General features: G+C 41.1%; 1 protein-coding gene across 2 annotated transcripts; it reads right to left on the bottom strand.

Annotated features, from left to right (window-relative positions):
• Positions 1-2,039: 2,039 nt before the first annotated feature.
• On the bottom strand, positions 2,040-15,870 carry LOC124290967 (mannan endo-1,4-beta-mannosidase-like). Of its 2 annotated transcripts, none has more exons than XM_046727829.1 (7): positions 15,825-15,870; positions 15,452-15,496; positions 14,373-14,564; positions 6,189-6,615; positions 5,699-5,852; positions 4,328-4,399; positions 2,040-2,324 (listed from the first exon to the last, which is right to left on the bottom strand). In XM_046727829.1, exons 2-7 carry the CDS (start codon positions 15,486-15,488, stop codon positions 2,079-2,081), a joined length of 1,128 nt encoding a protein of 375 aa, XP_046583785.1. In that variant the 5' UTR covers positions 15,489-15,496; positions 15,825-15,870; the 3' UTR covers positions 2,040-2,078. The 2 variants fall into 2 exon arrangements, with proteins under 2 accessions (XP_046583785.1, XP_046583775.1); XM_046727819.1 differs by having other exon boundaries at positions 15,742-15,828.
• Positions 15,871-20,810: the final 4,940 nt, after the last annotated feature.

The raw sequence follows: 20,810 nt of genomic DNA, 5'->3' as shown, positions 1-20,810 counted from the left end.
TAATTTAGTTAGCCAATAATGGGCAATCAATCAATGTATTGCTGGTTAATCCTTTGAAAGAAGGACGTTGTTTTTACGCAGATACCGACACGACAGAGTGTATTCAGTATAGATTAGTAAATCTACATACATAAACACTACCTTTTGACAAATCCGCTGTGTAAGATAAAAGTAATTAATCAATCAGCGTGTTATCGGTTAATCCTTTGATCGATGTTTATAATGTTGAATATTTACTCCAGACACAAGAAATGCCAAATGGGAACCTTTGTCGGGTAATCTAAGTGTGTTACCACTAATTATACCTGTTATAAATTCATTAACTGACCATCAAGTGAATGATGACAAATAACATGTGTAGGTTTATACCACCTAACACGGGTTACAACGAGGGAGTATTAATTGCTGTATTGCATGTGAAAACTTATGGGCCGACACTGTTTTGAGAATACAAACAGATTTTTACATGACATGATTAAATATCGAGGTAAAACAACACAGAAATGGGATCAATTTGGATCAGTCATTATACAAATAGGGCCTAACGACACCAATCGATTTTGACAGAATCGTCTATGAAAACAAGTTGTAACTCGGAAACTAGGCAAAGCAGGAGACAAAATTAAATGCCAGTAGATTGTGAGAACATATAGCTTTCATTTTCCACAACAATTGTCACGATTTCAGGTTTATACAAGCCTGTAAACACGCTAATTTACCCCCTAAAATGTAGATGAATTCTGCATCGGCCCTCAAAGCTATTCCTCATATGACGTCACAGAGTCGCGCCGCTCTGATTGGTTGAAATTTCGTTCGCGGGTGAGAATTGTGCACTGTTGTCAAAAAGGTCGATTTAAGTCAATTAAAGGTCGAAATGAGTAGTTTTAATGACGGGGTTTCATTTATAACGATGCCAGTTAGTGATGTATGTATTTGAACCCCCTAGGGTTTATGTGACCTTTAATCGCCTCTTACGACAAGCATGGGTTGCTGAAGCCCAGTTGTAACGCGGTTCTTCACGGGTTAATTTTGACATTCAACATGGGAACATATTCATTTTCGTCATTTTACAGGAAAACACATTCACTTATGTCATTCTACAGGGAAACACATTCACTTCCGTTTTTTACAGGAAAACACATTCACTTATGTCATTCTACAGGAAAACACACTCACTTCCGTTATTTTACAGGAAAACACACTCACTTCCGTCATTCTACAGGAAAACACATTCACTTCCGTCATTCTACAGGAAAACACAATCACTTCCGTCATTTTACAGGAAAACACATTCACTTATGTCATTCTACTGGAAAACACATTCACTTATGTCATTCTACAGGGAAACACATTCACTTCCGTCATTTTACAGGAAAACACATTCACTTATGTCATTCTACAGGAAAACACATTCACTTTCGTCATTCTACAGGAAAACACATTCACTTCCGACATTTTACAGGAAAACACATTCACTTATGTCATTCTACAGGAAAACACACTCACTTCCGTTATTTTACAGGAAAACACACTCACTTCCGTCATTCTACAGGAAAACACATTCACTTTCGTCATTCTACAGGAAAACACATTCACTTCCGTCATTTTACAGGAAAACACATTCACTTATGTCATTCTACAGGAAAACACATTCACTTATGGCATTCTACAGGGAAACACATTCACTTCCGTCATTTTACAGGAAAACACATTCACTTATGTCATTCTACAGGAAAACACATTCACTTATGTCATTCTACAGGAAAACACATTCACTTTCGTCATTCTACAGGAAAACACATTCACTTCCGTCATTCTACAGGAAAACACATTCACATCCGTCATTTTGAAGGGGAAAACATTCACCCAAATGTTCTACAAAGCAACATTTTCACTGACGTCATCCTATTATGGAACACGTGTTCTGACGTCACAGCAACACAAGCTGTCAGGAAACACCTTCTCCATTAAAAATACACAACCACAGTATTTCCCCACGTGATTCACGTGAAGGCCACCAATAAGACAACACATATAGCTGCAGGGAAGACCGGCCAGGTTAGATTTTATTCTTCACATTACACGGTCAGCTGTACCGTTCCCGTGGATGTGTCATTGCTGTATCTGATTGATGCCACCCCTTTCCTTTGAGTCTCCCATAGATCGCCATAATAGCTGTCAGTAGCAGACCAGCTCCACGCCCCTCGGTAGCCATGGTCATAGGCGTACTGGAACAGTGCCTCAATGGCCATCCCGCCCCCAGACCGGGCGGCAAACTCACCCACTATCACTGGCTTGTTCAGCTTGTAGTCACTCTTTTCGTGCTGGGGGAGATAGGACACAGTGCACTCCAAGATGGACACATTGATGAACACAAGGATGATGAACACAAGGATGATGTACACAAGGATGAACACAAGGATGGACACAAGGATGAACAAAAGGATGAACACATTGATAAACACAAGGATGAACACAAGGATGGACACATTGATGAACACAAGGATGAACACAAGGATGGACACATTGATGAACACAAGGATGAACACATTGATGGATACAAGGATGAACACAAGGATGAACTCATTGGTGAACACAAGGATGAACACAAGGATGGACACATTGATAAACACAAGGATGAAAACAAGGATGAACACAAGGATGAACACAAGGATGGACACAAGGATGAACACATTGATGAACACAAGGATGAACATAAAGATGAACACATTGATGAACACAAGGATGAACACAAGAATGGACACATTGATGAACACAAGGATGATGAACACAAGGATGAACACAAGGATGGACACAAGGATGGACACAAGGATGAACACATTGGTGAACACAAGGATGAACACAAGGATGAACACAAGGATGGAAACATTGATGAACACAAGGATGAACACAAGGATTGACACATTGATGAACACAAGGATGAACACATTGGTGAACACAAGGATGAACACTAGGATGAACACATTGATGAACACATTGATGAACACAACGATGAACACAAGGATAGACACAAGGATGAACACAATGATGAACATATTGATGAACACAAGGATGAACACATTGGTGAACACAAGGATGAACACATTGATGAACACAAGGATGAACACAAAGATGAACACAAGGATGGACACATTGATGAACACAAGGATGAACACAAGGGTGAACACAAGGATGGACACAAGGATGAACACATTGACGAACACAAGGATGAACACAAGGATGAACACATTGATGAACACAAGGATGAACACATTGATGAACACAAGGATGAACACAAGGATGGACACAAGGATGAACACAAGGATGAACACAAGGAAGAACACAAGGATGGACACAAGGATGAACACAAGGATGTAAGGATGGACACATTGATGAACACAAGGATGAACACATTGATGAACACAAGGATGAACACATTGATGAACACAAGGATGAACACAAGGATGGACACAAGGATGAACACATTGATGAACACATTGATGAACACAAGGATGAACACAAGGATGAACACAATCATAAGAATGACGAATACTAAGATGAAGTCAATGAACACCGTGATGAACGAGGAACACGCCAATGAATCAAGACTAATAAATTGTAACGTAAGAATGGCTTGTAGTTTGAAACCCAGCGAAGTAAATTCATTTTGCGTTTTGAGAGTAATAGAACTTGACATGACATGATAGTCAAGTACCCGTGGTTGTACACTGTTTTGTGCCTTACGTTACAGAACCAACAGGTATCAATGGTCATCCTATCATTAGTCTGTCTCACAGTCCCCGAACCACATTATTTTCCCTACTGTTTAGTCCCCCTGCAATGCTAAAGCCCTAAATGAAGCAAGTCTAGATTTAGTCATGTTCTGAATTTCACATCGCACTGGGGCTCCTTTTCAATTATATTAGTTTCAGAGACTAAACGTTAGTCAACCCTACCATAACAATGCTCTCCCATGATTAACAGATAACAATGGGGTACCCGGCTTACACGTCAAATCTTGCATATGTAAACGCCCAAATTCCTGTAATTGTTGATACTAGCCGAGATGGACACCACTCGTCAGCTGCACCACATCAGGTTAAACATATGCGATGCGCACGTAATTGTAGCGCACATAAAATATATTATGCGACTATCCAGTTTGTCAGGAGAAAGGGCACAGGTGTATGGGATGATGTTGGTTTGTACATAAGGCAGTGTTATACGGCTTAGTGCTTTACACATCACCTGTAATTACAGTAAAACCCTTATCCAATGATAGTGACCTTGGATATAGTACCTGAGTTTGGACAAAAGAGGGCGTTACCTTGAATGGCGAGAGGTAGTCAAACTGTCCGTGGGAGCTGTAAGAGTGCATCTCATAGAACTGCAGCACTCCCTGAAACAATAACACCTTCAACAGGTCATACACTCAGGTGTATCATACACTACTCAAGTGTGTCATACACCCAGGTGTGTCATACACTCAGGTGTATCATACACTCAGGTGTGTCATACACTCAGGTGTATCATATACTCAGGTGTGTCATACACTCAGGTGTGTCAAACACTCAGTTGTATCATACACCCAGGTGTATTGGCTGTTGTAGGAACAGCCACGTCAGGTTCCTGGCTACAACTGGTACCACACAGCCACCCAGGTGTATTGGCTGTTGTAGGTACAGCCACGTCAGGTTCCTGGTTACAACTGGTACCATACAGCCACGTCAGGTTCCTGGCTACAACTGGTACCATACAGCCACGTCAGGTTCCTGGCTACAACTGGTACCACACAGCCACGTCAGGTTCCTGGTTACAACTGGTACCATACAGCCACGTCAGGTTCCTGGTTACAACTGGTACCATACAGCCACGTCAGGTTCCTGGCTACAACTGGTACCATACAGCCACGTCAGGTTCCTGGCTACAACTGGTACCACCCAGCCACGTCAGGTTCCTGCTACAACTGGTACCACCCAGCCACGTCAGGTTCCTGGTTACAACTGGTACCATACAGCCACGTCAGGTTCCTGGTTACAACTGGTACCATACAGCCACGTCAGGTTCCTGGCTACAACTGGTACCACCCAGCCACGTCAGGTTCCTGGCTACAACTGGTACCATACAGCCACGTCAGGTTCCTGGTTACAACTGGTACCATACAGCCACGTCAGGTTCCTGGTTACAACTGGTACCATACAGCCACGCCAGGTTCCTGGCTACAACTGGTACCACCCAGCCATGTCAGGTTCCTGGTTACAACTGGTACCATACAGCCACGTCAGGTTCCTGGTTACAACTGGTACCACACAGCCACTCAGGTGTATTTGCTGTTGTAGGTACAGCCACGTCAGGTTCCTGCTTACAGCAGTACCACATGGGCAATGGTATTCGTGAGAGGTTACCAAGGTTACCAAACTAAACCGGTGGTCAAGTTCGTTGTGGCGATGGGCTGCGTGTTATGGTACCAGACAGCTTGAATGGTTGCTTGTTACATCAATCACTTTATTGGCTGGATTGACACGCTGCTGTCGCAGAGCTATAATACTGTAGATGGCGTCGTTAAACAACCAACCAACAGTATCTACAACAGGCCGAGACTGAATCCACCCCAAGGTTGGTCTCCAGATGTGATACAGATGACCTATGGCTGTGGACAGCGTGCACCTAACCATAACATAGTATATGTAAATCTGACCTGTGGCTTGCCTCCTGACTGAGTCAGACAATGATCCGAGTAGTGGTTATGAGAGCCGTACTCGTCCGTATTGGCCTGTGGCTTCCATGATCCCACCGTCACAAGAGCACCAGGGTCTGTTTGTCTGATGGCGTCGACCTGCCAGTTGATGAACCTGCGCATATTCACACGACATTAATATATGACACTGTCATCACAGCCCTATACTCACCTACCACTCATACAATTTGACCCGAGTGAGAAGATCCCAGAAACACATGTTTGTTCAATAACGGGATCGGGTAGTGAGGGCCGCACACTTAGTTGATGCATACCAGGATATCCCCTTGCAGGGATCGACGCTCAAGATTTATCACTGGATTGTCTGGCCCAGAATATTGTTTTCAGAACCGCCAAATTACAGCTTGACTATTGCTGATTGTGGCGTTAACAACTGACATAAAAAAACAAGCGACAAAATCTATCAGTTGTACCATCCTTTAAAACAAACCTGAGAACATCTTCATAGTTGTAAAGTTTCCCAGACCAGCCGGCTCCATCCGGTATGAGATGGGTTGCATTCAAGCAAGGATTACTGCTGCTTCTCTGCGTGTTGATGAGGCCCTCGGGTTCATTCATAATGTCCCAGCCTCCAATTGCCGGGTGGTCTTTCACAGACTTGACCCACGGGATGAGGGCATGTTCCAGGTAGGACGTGAGTTTCCCGGTATCCCGAATCAGACCATCCATCCGGTATTCAAACTTAAACTTAACGGCCGCGTTCCAGAGGCAGAAGAACACGAGGATGTTGTATTTCTGGCCCATGTCAAGCACCTCCTTGATATCACTGAGAAATGTACCCGAACTGTCTGTACCGATCACGTAGCCGTTTTTGTCAAATTCGGGACTGCTGTCACCCTGCATATGTACCCATATCCCTGCAACAAGACGGATATACCTGCGGAAACATGGGACCACTGTCAGTAATGTGAGCAGACTCACAGTATATCCCTCTACAGTGTATTTAAAAGTGCACATAACCTACACAACCTGGATAAACACATAGTAACCAACAGTAACATCAATACACATGCAATATCATCATTATGCAAAGTAACATGCGAACATATCTGGGGTAACATGAATACAGGTGAAGTAACACATATATCAGAGGCAGTAACACGAATAAATCTGAGGTAATAAGAATATACCTGAAATAACATGAACGTCTGGGTAACCTGACTATTCCTAAAGTATTGTGGAAACATTCAGGCAATGAGAAGGTATCATTGTGGGTTGACTAAGCTCTGCTTCTGACTGGTTTTGACGGATGACACTAATGGATACTAGTAATTTTGAAATAGTCGGATTCCCACAATGGACTTTGTGTTTCTTCCCTCCCTACTGTCTCCCTCTAATATCATTATACCTCACTTAAATACACCCTTCAGTACATCAAGCAGAGATTCAGTTCTGGAAACATCTGATGATGCTCTACAACAAGCAGAGACTGATTCAGTTCTGGAAACATCTGATGATGATTTACAACAAGCAGAGACTGATTCAGTCCTGGAAACATCTGATGATGCTCTACAACAAGCAGAGACTGATTCAGTTCTGGAAACATCTGATGATGATTTACAACAAGCAGAGACTGATTCAGTTCTGGAAACATCTGATGAGGATCTACAACAAGCAGAGACTGATGCAGTTCTGGAAACATCTGATGATGATTTACAACAAGCAGAGACTGATTCAGTTCTGGAAACATCTGATGATGCTCTACAACAAGCAGAGACTGATTCAGTTCTTGAAACATCTGATGAGGATCTACAACAAGCAGATACTGATTCAGTTCTGGAAACATCTGATGATGCTCTACAACAAGCAGAGACTGATTCAGTTCTGGAAACATCTGATGATGCTCTACAGCAAGCAGAGACTGATTCAGTTCTGGAAACATCTGATGATGATCTACAACAAGCAGAGACTGATGCAGTTCTGGAAACATCTGATGATGATTTACAACAAGCAGAGACTGATTCAGTTCTGGAAACATCTGATGATGCTCTATATTAACAAGCAGAGACTAATTCAGTTCTGGAAACATCTGATGATGCTCTACAGCAAGCAGAGACTGATGCAGTTCTGGAAACATCTGATGATGATTTACAACAAGCAGAGACTGATTCAGTTCTGGAAACATCTGATGATGCCCTATATTAACAAGCAGAGACTGATTCAGTTCTGGAAACATCTGATGATGCTCTACAGCAAGCAGAGACTGATTCAGTTCTGGAAACATCTGATGATGCTCTACAACAAGCAGATACTGATTCAGTTCTAGAAACATCTGATGATGCTCTACAACAAGCAGAGACTGATGCAGTTCTGGAAACATCTGATGATGCTCTACAACAAGCAGAGACTGATGCAGTTCTGGAAACATCTGATGATGCTCTACAACAAGCAGAGACTGATGCAGTTCTGGAAACATCTGATGATGATTTACAACAAGCAGAGACTGATTCAGTTCTGGAAACATCTGATGATGCTCTATATTAACAAGCAGAGACTGATTCAGTTCTGGAAACATCTGATGATGATCTACAGCAAGCAGAGACTGATGCAGTTCTGGAAACATCTGATGATGATTTACAACAAGCAGAGACTGATTCAGTTCTGGAAACATCTGATGATGCCCTATATTAACAAGCAGAGACTGATTCAGTTCTGGAAACATCTGATGATGCTCTACAGCAAGCAGAGACTGATTCAGTTCTGGAAACATCTGATGAGGATCTACAACAAGCAGAGAATGATTCAGTTCTGGAAACATCTGATGATGCTCTACAACAAGCAGAGACTGATTCAGTTCTGGAAACATCTGATGATGATTTACAACAAGCAGAGACTGATTCAGTCCTGGAAACATCTGATGATGCTCTACAACAAGCAGAGACTGATTCAGTTCTGGAAACATCTGATGATGATTTACAACAAGCAGAGACTGATTCAGTTCTGGAAACATCTGATGATGCTCTACAACAAGCAGAGACTGATTCAGTTCTGGAAACATCTGATGATGATTTACAACAAGCAGAGACTGATTCAGTTCTGGAAACATGTGATGATGATTTACAACAAGCAGAGACTGATTCAGTTCTTGAAACATCTGATGATGCTCTACAACAAGCAGATACTGATTCAGTTCTGGAAACATCTGATGATGCTCTACAACAAGCAGAGACTGATTCAGTTCTGGAAACATCTGATGATGCTCTACAGCAAGCAGAGACTGATGCAGTTCTGGAAACATCTGATGATGATCTACAACAAGCAGAGACTGATGCAGTTCTGGAAACATCTGATGATGATTTACAACAAGCAGAGACTGATTCAGTTCTGGAAACATCTGATGATGCTCTATATTAACAAGCAGAGACTAATTCAGTTCTGGAAACATCTGATGATGATCTACAGCAAGCAGAGACTGATGCAGTTCTTGAAACATCTGATGATGATTTACAACAAGCAGAGACTGATTCAGTTCTGGAAACATCTGATGATGCCCTATATTAACAAGCAGAGACTGATTCAGTTCTGGAAACATCTGATGATGCTCTACAACAAGCAGAGACTGATTCAGTTCTGGAAACATCTGATGATGCTCTACAACAAGCAGAGACTGATTCAGTTCTGGAAACATCTGATGATGATTTACAACAAGCAGAGACTGATTCAGTTCTGGAAACATCTGATGATGCTCTACAACAAGCAGATACTGATTCAGTTCTGGAAACATCTGATGATGATCTACAACAAGCAGAGACTGATGCAGTTCTGGAAACATCTGATGATGCTCTACAACAAGCAGAGACTGATGCAGTTCTGGAAACATCTGATGATGATCTACAACAAGCAGAGACTGATGCAGTTCTGGAAACATCTGATGATGATTTACAACAAGCAGAGACTGATTCAGTTCTGGAAACATCTGATGATGCTCTATATTAACAAGCAGAGACTGATTCAGTTCTGGAAACATCTGATGATGATCTACAGCAAGCAGAGACTGATGCAGTTCTGGAAACATCTGATGATGATTTACAACAAGCAGAGACTGATTCAGTTCTGGAAACATCTGATGATGCCCTATATTAACAAGCAGAGACTGATTCAGTTCTGGAAACATCTGATGATGCTCTACAGCAAGCAGAGACTGATTCAGTTCTGGAAACATCTGATGAGGATCTACAACAAGCAGAGAATGATTCAGTTCTGGAAACATCTGATGATGCTCTACAACAAGCAGAGACTGATTCAGTTCTGGAAACATCTGATGATGATCTACAACAAGCAGAGACTGATGCAGTTCTGGAAACATCTGATGAGGATCTACAACAAGCAGAGACTGATGCAGTTCTGGAAACATCTGATGATGATTTACAACAAGCAGAGACTGATTCAGTTCTGGAAACATCTGATGATGCTCTATATTAACAAGCAGAGACTGATTCAGTTCTGGAAACATCTGATGATGATCTACAGCAAGCAGAGACTGATGCAGTTCTGGAAACATCTGATGATGATTTACAACAAGCAGAGACTGATTCAGTTCTGGAAACATCTGATGATGCCCTATATTAACAAGCAGAGACTGATTCAGTTCTGGAAACATCTGATGATGCTCTACAGCAAGCAGAGACTGATTCAGTTCTGGAAACATCTGATGAGGATCTACAACAAGCAGAGACTGATTCAGTTCTGGAAACATCTGATGATGCTCTACAACAAGCAGAGACTGATTCAGTTCTGGAAACATCTGATGATGCTCTACAACAAGCAGAGACTGATTCAGTTCTGGAAACATCTGATGATGATTTACAACAAGCAGAGACTGATTCAGTTCTGGAAACATCTGATGATGATTTACAACAAGCAGAGACTGATTCAGTTCTGGAAACATCTGATGATGCTCTACAACAAGCAGATACTGATTCAGTTCTGGAAACATCTGATGATGCTCTACAACAAGCAGAGACTGATTCAGTTCTGGAAACATCTGATGATGCTCTACAGCAAGCAGAGACTGATGCAGTTCTGGAAACATCTGATGATGATCTACAACAAGCAGAGACTGATGCAGTTCTGGAAACATCTGATGATGATTTACAACAAGCAGAGACTGATTCAGTTCTGGAAACATCTGATGATGCTCTATATTAACAAGCAGAGACTAATTCAGTTCTGGAAACATCTGATGATGCTCTACAGCAAGCAGAGACTGATGCAGTTCTTGAAACATCTGATGATGATTTACAACAAGCAGAGACTGATTCAGTTCTGGAAACATCTGATGATGCTCTATATTAACCAGCAGAGACTGATTCAGTTCTGGAAACATCTGATGATGCTCTACAACAAGCAGAGACTGATTCAGTTCTGGAAACATCTGATGATGATCTACAACAAGCAGAGACTGATTCAGTTCTGGAAACATCTGATGATGATTTACAACAAGCAGAGACTGATTCAGTTCTTGAAACATCTGATGATGCTCTACAACAAGCAGATACTGATTCAGTTCTGGAAACATCTGATGATGCTCTACAACAAGCAGAGACTGATGCAGTTCTGGAAACATCTGATGATGATTTACAACAAGCAGAGACTGATTCAGTTCTGGAAACATCTGATGATGCTCTATATTAACAAGCAGAGACTGATTCAGTTCTGGAAACATCTGATGATGATCTACAACAAGCAGAGACTGATGCAGTTCTGGAAACATCTGATGATGATTTACAACAAGCAGAGACTGATTCAGTTCTGGAAACATCTGATGATGCCCTATATTAACAAGCAGAGACTGATTCAGTTCTGGAAACATCTGATGATGCTCTACAGCAAGCAGAGACTGATTCAGTTCTGGAAACATCTGATGAGGATCTACAACAAGCAGAGACTGATTCAGTTCTGGAAACATCTGATGATGCTCTACAACAAGCAGAGACTGATTCAGTTCTGGAAACATCTGATGATGATCTACAGCAAGCAGAGACTGATGCAGTTCTGGAAACATCTGATGAGGATCTACAACAAGCAGAGACTGATTCAGTTCTGGACACATCTGATGATGATTTACAACAAGCAGAGACTGATTCAGTTCTGGAAACATCTGATGATGCTCTACAGCAAGCAGAAACTGATGCAGTTCTGGAAACATGTGATGATGATCTACAACACTGACTGACTGACTGAGTTTGGTTTTACGCCACTTTTAGCAATATTTCAGCAACATCACGGCGGGAGACACAAGAAATGGGCTTCACACATTGTACCCACGTGGGGATTCGAACCCGGGTCTTCGGCGTGACGAGCCAACGCTTTAACCACTAGGCTACCCCACCGCCCCTGATCTACAACAAGCAGAGACTGATGCAGTTCTGGAAACATCTGATGATGCTCTACAACAAGCAGAGACTGATTCAGTTCTGGAAACATCTGATGATGCTCTACAACAAGCAGAGACTGATTCAGTTCTGGAAACATCTGATGATGCTCTACAACAAGCAGAGACTGATTCAGTTCTGGAAACATCTGATGATGCTCTACAACAAGCAGAGACTGATGCAGTTCTGGAAACATCTGATGATGATTTACAACAAGCAGAGACTGATTCAGTTTTGGAAACATCTGATGATGATTTACAACAAGCAGACAGTGATTCAGTTCTGGAAACATCTGATGATGCTCTATATTAACAAGCAGAGACTGATGCAGTTCTGGAAACATCTGATGATGATCTACAACAAGCAGATCCTGATTCAGTTCTGGAAACATCTGATGATGCTCTACAGCAAGCAGAGACTGATTCAGTTCTGGAAACATCTGATGATGCTCTACAACAAGCAGAGACTGATTCAGTTCTGGAAACATCTGATGATGCTCTATATAAACAAGCAGAGACTGATTCAGTTCTGGAAACATCTGATGATGCTCTACAACAAGCAGAGACTGATTCAGTTCTGGAAACATCTGATGATGATTTACAACAAGCAGAGACTGATTCAGTTCTGGAAACATCTGATGATGCTCTACAACAAGCAGAGACTGATTCAGTTCTGGAAACATCTGATGATGCTCTACAACAAGCAGAGACTGATTCAGTTCTGGAAACATCTGATGATGATCTACAGCAAGCAGAGACTGATGCAGTTCTGGAAACATCTGATGAGGATCTACAACAAGCAGAGACTGATGCAGTTCTGGAAACATCTGATGATGATTTACAACAAGCAGAGACTGATTCAGTTCTGGAAACATCTGATGATGCTCTACAGCAAGCAGAGACTGATTCAGTTCTGGAAACATGTGATGATGATCTACAACACTGACTGACTGACTGACTGAGTTTGGTTTTACGCCACTTTTAGCAATATTTCAGCAACATCACGGCGGGAGACACAAGAAATGGGCTTCACACATTGTACCCACGTGGGGATTCGAACCCGGGTCTTCGGCGTGACGAGCCAACGCTTTAACCACTAGGCTACCCCACCGCCCCTGATCTACAACAAGCAGAGACTGATGCAGTTCTGGAAACATCTGATGATGCTCTACAACAAGCAGAGACTGATTCAGTTCTGGAAACATCTGATGATGCTCTACAACAAGCAGAGACTGATGCAATTCTGGAAACATGATGATCTACAACACTGACTGACTGACTGACTGAGTTTGGTTTTACGCCACTTTTAGCAATATTTCAGCAACATCACGGCGGGAGACACAAGAAATGGGCTTCACACATTGTACCCACGTGGGGATTCGAACCCGGGTCTTCGGCGTGACGAGCCAACGGTTTAACCACTAGGCTACCCCACCGCCCCTGATCTACAACAAGCAGAGACTGATGCAGTTCTGGAAACATCTGATGATGCTCTACAACAAGCAGAGACTGATTCAGTTCTGGAAACATCTGATGATGATCTACAACAAGCAGAGACTGATGCAGTTCTGGAAACATCTGATGATGATTTACAACAAGCAGAGACTGATTCAGTTTTGGAAACATCTGATGATGATTTACAACAAGCAGACAGTGATTCAGTTCTGGAAACATCTGATGATGCTCTATATTAACAAGCAGAGACTGATTCAGTTCTGGAAACATCTGATGATGATCTACAACAAGCAGATCCTGATTCAGTTCTGGAAACATCTGATGATGCTCTACAGCAAGCAGAGACTGATTCAGTTCTGGAAACATCTGATGATGCTCTACAACAAGCAGAGACTGATTCAGTTCTGGAAACATCTGATGATGCTCTATATAAACAAGCAGAGACTGATTCAGTTCTGGAAACATCTGATGATGCTCTACAACAAGCAGAGACTGATTCAGTTCTGGAAACATCTGATGATGATTTACAACAAGCAGAGACTGATTCAGTTCTGGAAACATCTGATTATGCTCTACAACAAGCAGATACTGATTCAGTTCTGGAAACATCTGATGATGCTCTACAACAAGCAGAGACTGATTCAGTTCTGGAAACATCTAATGACACTCTAAATTCTTTAATGGTCGCACAGACTAACGTGGAACCTGTCAACGCTTACAAACCAGGATCTTTTGTACATGTTATGTCCTCAAACAGGACTAATACTTCAGAACCACTTCACTTACGGATGGAGTTCCCCCCTGAGTCGTGCAGGTCCTTGAAGAATCTCTCATAGCTGGATTTTCGTGCAGCAAATTGATTGTTCCCAAAGTCGTAGGCCAGTTTAATCCAGCCCAGGTTGACGCCTGACAGAAAGACGCGGCTCCCGTCTTTCACGAAATAATCACCGCTGACTTGTAGCCGACCGCATTCCACAACTAAAACAGGTTGCCCTCATACGTTAATCATTGTAAGTAACACATAGTGATAGCTGGATACGTGGGGTTAGGGACTGGGCGTTTGTTACACTGATTTCCGAATTCTCTCACATGTTGTCTTTGCCATAATTGAAAGGAGCAATTGTTTCGTCTAGTTCCACCGTACTCCTCCCTTCCTACAACACATGTATACATGGCAATGGCAATATTCATAAAATAAATGACCAATCTCTGACTTCAAATTTAGAACCTTCTTAATTTGAAAATAACACTGTAACACTGTACAGCTTATTGGGATGTAGTTCAAACGTGGTTTACGGTAAATCTTTGTTCCGAAGGATGTGTGAATTTTGGTGAAATGAGTTACGTTTTAAGAATGAAAATTAAATGATACTTCTACCGTATTGTGTAAGGTCGGATTGGATTGACAGTGTGAAAATGGGGGTATTTGTGGCATATAAGGTGCCATTATGTATTCAACAATTTTCACAAAACTCTGCAACACAATATCCAACAATATATTGTGGGAGAAGTTTATCACCACACATATTTGATATCTGTACGAACAAGAACTTCTTTATGTTTCTTGTTTTCCATTGTTCTCGGGCATATTACATCTATAAGTCTTGCAACAACCGAATCGCTAACAGGCAGACCAGTGACTGGTAGTATGAGCAATGTTCCACTCCAAGAAGCCAGGGTACGCTAACACCCTGGGTACAATTTTAACCTGTATGGGGTTTTGCAAGACGACACATTCACCCTTCTCGGCCGAATATCAGCTTTACATTTAGGTCCGTATAAACATTTGATCTATTAGTAGCTATGAATGGAAATTGCACAGTGTACACGATGTGTGTGATGCAACAATGATATACGGTACACACCTGGTAATATTAATAGTAGGAGCAGTGCTAGTACCATCTTGTGTCCTGAAATAGAAACAGGAACATGGTGTTAACTTTATATACCACCCACCCTCCTGCTCACAAATACTTACATGCTCATCGAGGTACAGTCACGGGAACGTGACACGGGCTTTCTGAAGTTTGCAGAATTGCTGCGATTACCATGGTGTGTCCGTAGTAGAACAGTGTTATGTTTGCGGAAATGTCGCAACATGCCGCTGTGATTTCGCAAACACTTCAAGAAGATTCTGCAAACCTGAGGTACATACTTGGGAGATACCATAGGATGTTTACTTCTTCAAAACATGATATCTAACGATATGTAGCATTCCCGGTGTATAGACACACTTACTTGGTGAACGAACAGATGGTAAGATACAACACTCGTAGGCTACATTTGTGACCCAGCGGATAAGTGATCAAATTGTGCACTTTGTGTTACAAGCATGAAACTTGGCATGATTGTAGCTTATACCATTCTAACTGAATAAAGATCGAGAGGCCTCGCAGATTCGAGAGGCCTCGCAGATATTTTCCATAATTTTGGGGAAAAAAGTGAAAAAATATAATTTTTTATACTATTTTCGTCATAACCTTTTACAAAATTCTCCAATTCTCATAAGTCATATATCAAATTGTAGGAAATCCATAGCTGGTCATTTTCCATCTGTACATGTCTTTTTATCTTTAACGGTTAGGTCTACGGAAGTCAGTTTATATCATGACTACCCGAAAATGCGAAAAGTGGCGGCCATTTTGAAAAATGGCCGCCAATTTTCGCACACCATTTTGCAAAATGGCCGCCATATAGAGTACATCAGTAAAATAAGTATGAGATCACCCCATGATCTAAAATATTTTTATCATTTCTTTGCAAATTCAATACCAGAAGCCTCACAGATTGTTGTAATTTTTTATATTTGGGGGGAAAAGTGGGGAAAAAATTGAATTTTCCAAAATGTTCCTTTAAGTCAATTTTAAATCCTCATAAATTATGTATCTAGAATATTGTGAGAACAGACGAAAGTTTATTTTAAGGAATATATCATTAGATTTACTTACATGTATAATGTATGAGCTTGGTTGGCTATAGAACACCTATAAAAACATTTCAAAATCAACACAACATCAATGTCAAAGTAGCTATCTCATCACTCTATGGAATGTTACTCAATCATGTGTAATTGTATCTAGCTTGACTGAATGAGAAAAGTGCATAGCACTTGAGAGATGCTTTAACGCACTTGGACCGGTTTGAACATTTTATACACATGCATTTCAGCAATTCCCGGCTGCTCTTTCATGCCTTCGTGAGAGTTGTCCATAGTTACTAGTATGTTGGATCAAAGTTGATTCTGTTGGGGGAATGATTCTGTTGGGGGAATATTGTCCAGTGTTCTCCCCTTTGTGGCAAACACATGTTTTCTTGCTCATTCACTTTCATGAGGTTGCTTGCACTGTCATACAGCAGTACAACAACTCTCTCATGCTGATTAATTTTGTGCATTAGGATTTCAAGTGGTGGACAAGCGAGGGAAATAAAGGTGCCTGTAAGTTCAGGAAAAGTATTCCATGTATTCCGCGAGGCCTTCTTTTCAATTCCACTAAAGGATGACATACTGTCATGGCCTGTGAAGCTGTGAAACACTGAGAACGCTTGATGCAGCAATGGCCAACACAACCACATCTGTGTCAACAATACGGATGTAGAACTTCTTCCATGAAGACAAGATATACACAGACGAGTCAAGGGATGGAAACCTGGATGAGTTTGTCAGACATGAAAATCAGTCTTGCTATCCAACTATATCTCATCAAGGTTCTCTACGTCCATGCGCAAAATCAGTTCTTCTCAATTGCTTTGAAGAAAATTTCACCACCAACTGACTCAACACCAAATGTTGACGTATCAATCCTTGATGGATATGCAGTAATAAACATGCTAAAACCAGCAGCTCCAATAGCATTTGATGAATATGCTGATAATGTGTTCTTGAAGTACTTGCAGTCTCTTCTGGACACTAATCAGAGAGTGGATATTGTCTGGGACGAATACAAAACGGACAGCGTAAAAATCCAGTGTAAGAACAAGAAGAGGAAGTGGAAAAAGACGACGAGTGGAAGCCAGTTCTGAGGCACTGGCAAGAATTCCTGAGGTGTGATACCAGCAAGAAATATCTTTTTGCTTTCCTTGTACAGAAATAGCCTTGATAGAATCAAACAAGTCATCAGCCCTATTGGCGAATATGTGGTGTCCAATCAACCAAAAGACCTTTTGGAATTGGCACCCTGTAACTATTAAGAGATAAAAAGACTTTCTTCACTGATGCTTCACATAAAGGATGGAAGAAGTTTTACAGCCGTACTGTTGACACTGATGTGGTTGTCTTGACCATTTCTGGTGTCACCCACCGTGATGTTGCTGGAATATTGCTAAAAGCGGCGTAAAACCAAACTCAGTCAGTCAGTCAGTCAGTCTTGGCCGTAGCTGCAACAGGCATTCTCGATCTTGAAGAAGTATGGGTGGGGTTTGGTACCGGAAAACTCTTCCTCTATATTGTAATTCATGAACTTGCATCAGGTCTGGGTCCTGAGAAAAGTAGATCCCTTCCAATGTGTCACAGCTTCACATTCTGTGACATTGTGTCATCCTTTGATATGAAAAGACCTCGTGGAATGCATGGATTGCTTTTCCTGAACTTACAGGCACCTCTATTTCCCTCACCTGTCCACCACTTGAAATCACTAATCACTAATGCTGATTCATCATTGCTGTATGACAGAGCAAGCAACCTCATGAAAGTGAATGAAGCAAGAAAGCATTTGTTCACCACGATGGGGAGAACTTTGGACAATATTCCCCCAACAGAATAAGCTTTGATCCAACATATAAAGAGAGCTGTAAATCAGGGGAGTTATGTTTCAGAGCAATCCCTGATGAAATCACAGGAGTTACCAAGCCCTCTGTATAGGGTTGGCAATAACTCTAGGGGAGAGCTTGGACCTGTATGGACAACTCTTCTGTTGGCATGAAAGGGCTGCCACGAATTGCTGAAATGCATGTGTATAAAATGTTCAAACTGGTCCAAGTGTTTAAAAGCAGCTCTTAAGTGCACTGCACTTTTCTGATCCAGTCAAGCTAGATACAATTACACATGATTGAGTAACCGTCCATAGATTAATGAGATAGCTACTTTGACATTGATGTTGAAATGAAATATATTTGCGTTGATTTTGATAAGTTTTCATAGGTGATCTATAGCCAATCAAGCTCTTACATTATACATGTAAGTAAATCTAATGATATATTCCTTAAAATAAACTTTCGTCTGTTCTCACAATATTCTAGTTAGATAATTTATGAGGATTTGAAATTGAGTTAAAGGAACATTTTGGGAAAATTCAATTTTCCCCCACTTTTTCCCCACTTTTTCCCCCCAAATATAAAAAATTACAACAATCTGTGAGGCTTCTGGTATTGAATTTGCAAAGAAATGATAAAAATATTTTAGATCATGGGATGATCTCATACTTATTTTACTGATGTACTCTATATGGCGGCCATTTTGCAAAATGGTGTGCGAAAATTGGCGGCCATTTTTCAAAATGGCCGCCACTTTTCGCATTTTCGGGTAGTCATGATATAAATTGACTTCCGTAGACCTAACCGTTAAAGATAAAAAGACATGTACAGATGGAAAATGACCAGCTATGGATTTCCTACAATTTGATATATGACTTATGAGAATTGGAGAATTTTGTAAAGGTTATGACGAAAATAGTATAAAAATTATATTTTTCACTTTTTCCCCAAAATTATGGAAAATATACAAAATCTGCGAGGCCTCTCGATCTTTATTCTGTTAGAATGGTATAAGCTACAATCATGCCAAGTTTCATGCTTGTAACACAAAGTGCACAATTCAGTGAAAAAGTGCACTTATCCGCTGGGAATTCACTCATGCGTTACCCTTACTGTAAACATATTATATATCGCGCAGGTGTTATTTTCGCGTTCTTCGCGCAAAACATTTTACCGCGAAAATTTATACACAGCAAATAAACCCACGCTAGCCTCTGAATATGTTTGTGTGAGAGGAGGGGATGCCCCCCCCCCCCTTTTTTTTTTGTTGTTGTTGTCCTGAAAGTCTTTAAATGACCATTGAAACTGATCCATTTGATTGCCATTTAGAAGTTGGTGACTAATTAGAAAGTAAGATGCTTTATGGATACAACTGCATCATATATAATAAAAGAAGTTGTTATCCATATACAATCTTACTTTTTTACCATTAAAACTCTCGTGATAACAGGTGAAAAAGAAGTGTGCAAACCCCCACCCCCCTTCCCTTTCTCAAAAAGTTGTACCCGCCTGTTATGTAACAGAGGGCGGGAGACTGAAGTATGGAGAAAATTAGATAGTAAATATAGAATTGCTCAAAATACAAGAACAGTTGAAAATGTATAGCAGAACCCCCAAAAAATTCAACATAGTGTTTTATGCACGGTACACATATAGCAGAGTTAAATGCAACATTGAGCGTTTGCGTGTACGGCTGTTTGATCGTCCTTGGATATCCAGTTGTTATTATACGTAATCATCTGGAACAAACACCTTCCTTCACGTAACTGGTATTGTTCTCTCACTCTCAAGAGTTTGTGTGCTTTCCATGTTTAAATCGCATTATGGGAGTCTGTTGTGTTTCGAGCTAATGTTTTGCTGCTTGCAATGAGCTATTCATACAGATTGTATGTATTAAGCCAACAAATTATCAAGATTGTAGATTGTACACACCATATCTGTCGTTGGATAGGTATTGACTATTAACAGGTTGTACGTATAATGTTTGTGTTTGTAAACAGCAAATGATAGAGACAAAGATTGTATGGTGATACTTGTGATCACCTGTGATAAAGTTCGTTATCATATTCAGCCAATAATTACCCATTCCCTGAGGCTCCAACAGTGCCCCCTTCCCACGGCTATGTTTCTTTCTGCATACAGATTATTTACAGACCGCCGCCATATAGCTGGGATATTGCTGAGTGCGGCGCAAAACTAAACTCACTCACTCACTTTATTTCTGCTCGCATATGCAAAGTGCAAACGGAATACAACAGCTTAGGCGTTAACCTTGAAGTTATGGGTATATCCATGATCTGACAACGTTCTAAGATCCTCAGGTAGTCTATTTCCTGATTTACCTGTGTGCATATTCTAGAAAACGTGAATACCAGTTAGGCAGCCTCTGTTTTCATATATAAATACCAGTCTCTCTCCCTCACCTTGCTTGGAAATAGAATTTGATGAAAGTCACAATTTTGTTCCAATTAAGTT

Source organism: Haliotis rubra, unplaced genomic scaffold (genome assembly GCF_003918875.1).
Source record: "Haliotis rubra isolate DU_JTF1 unplaced genomic scaffold, ASM391887v1 Scf1129, whole genome shotgun sequence".
In the NCBI taxonomy this organism is placed as follows: Eukaryota; Metazoa; Mollusca; class Gastropoda; order Lepetellida; family Haliotidae; genus Haliotis; species Haliotis rubra.
This window is presented reverse-complemented; position numbering and strand designations above follow the sequence as displayed.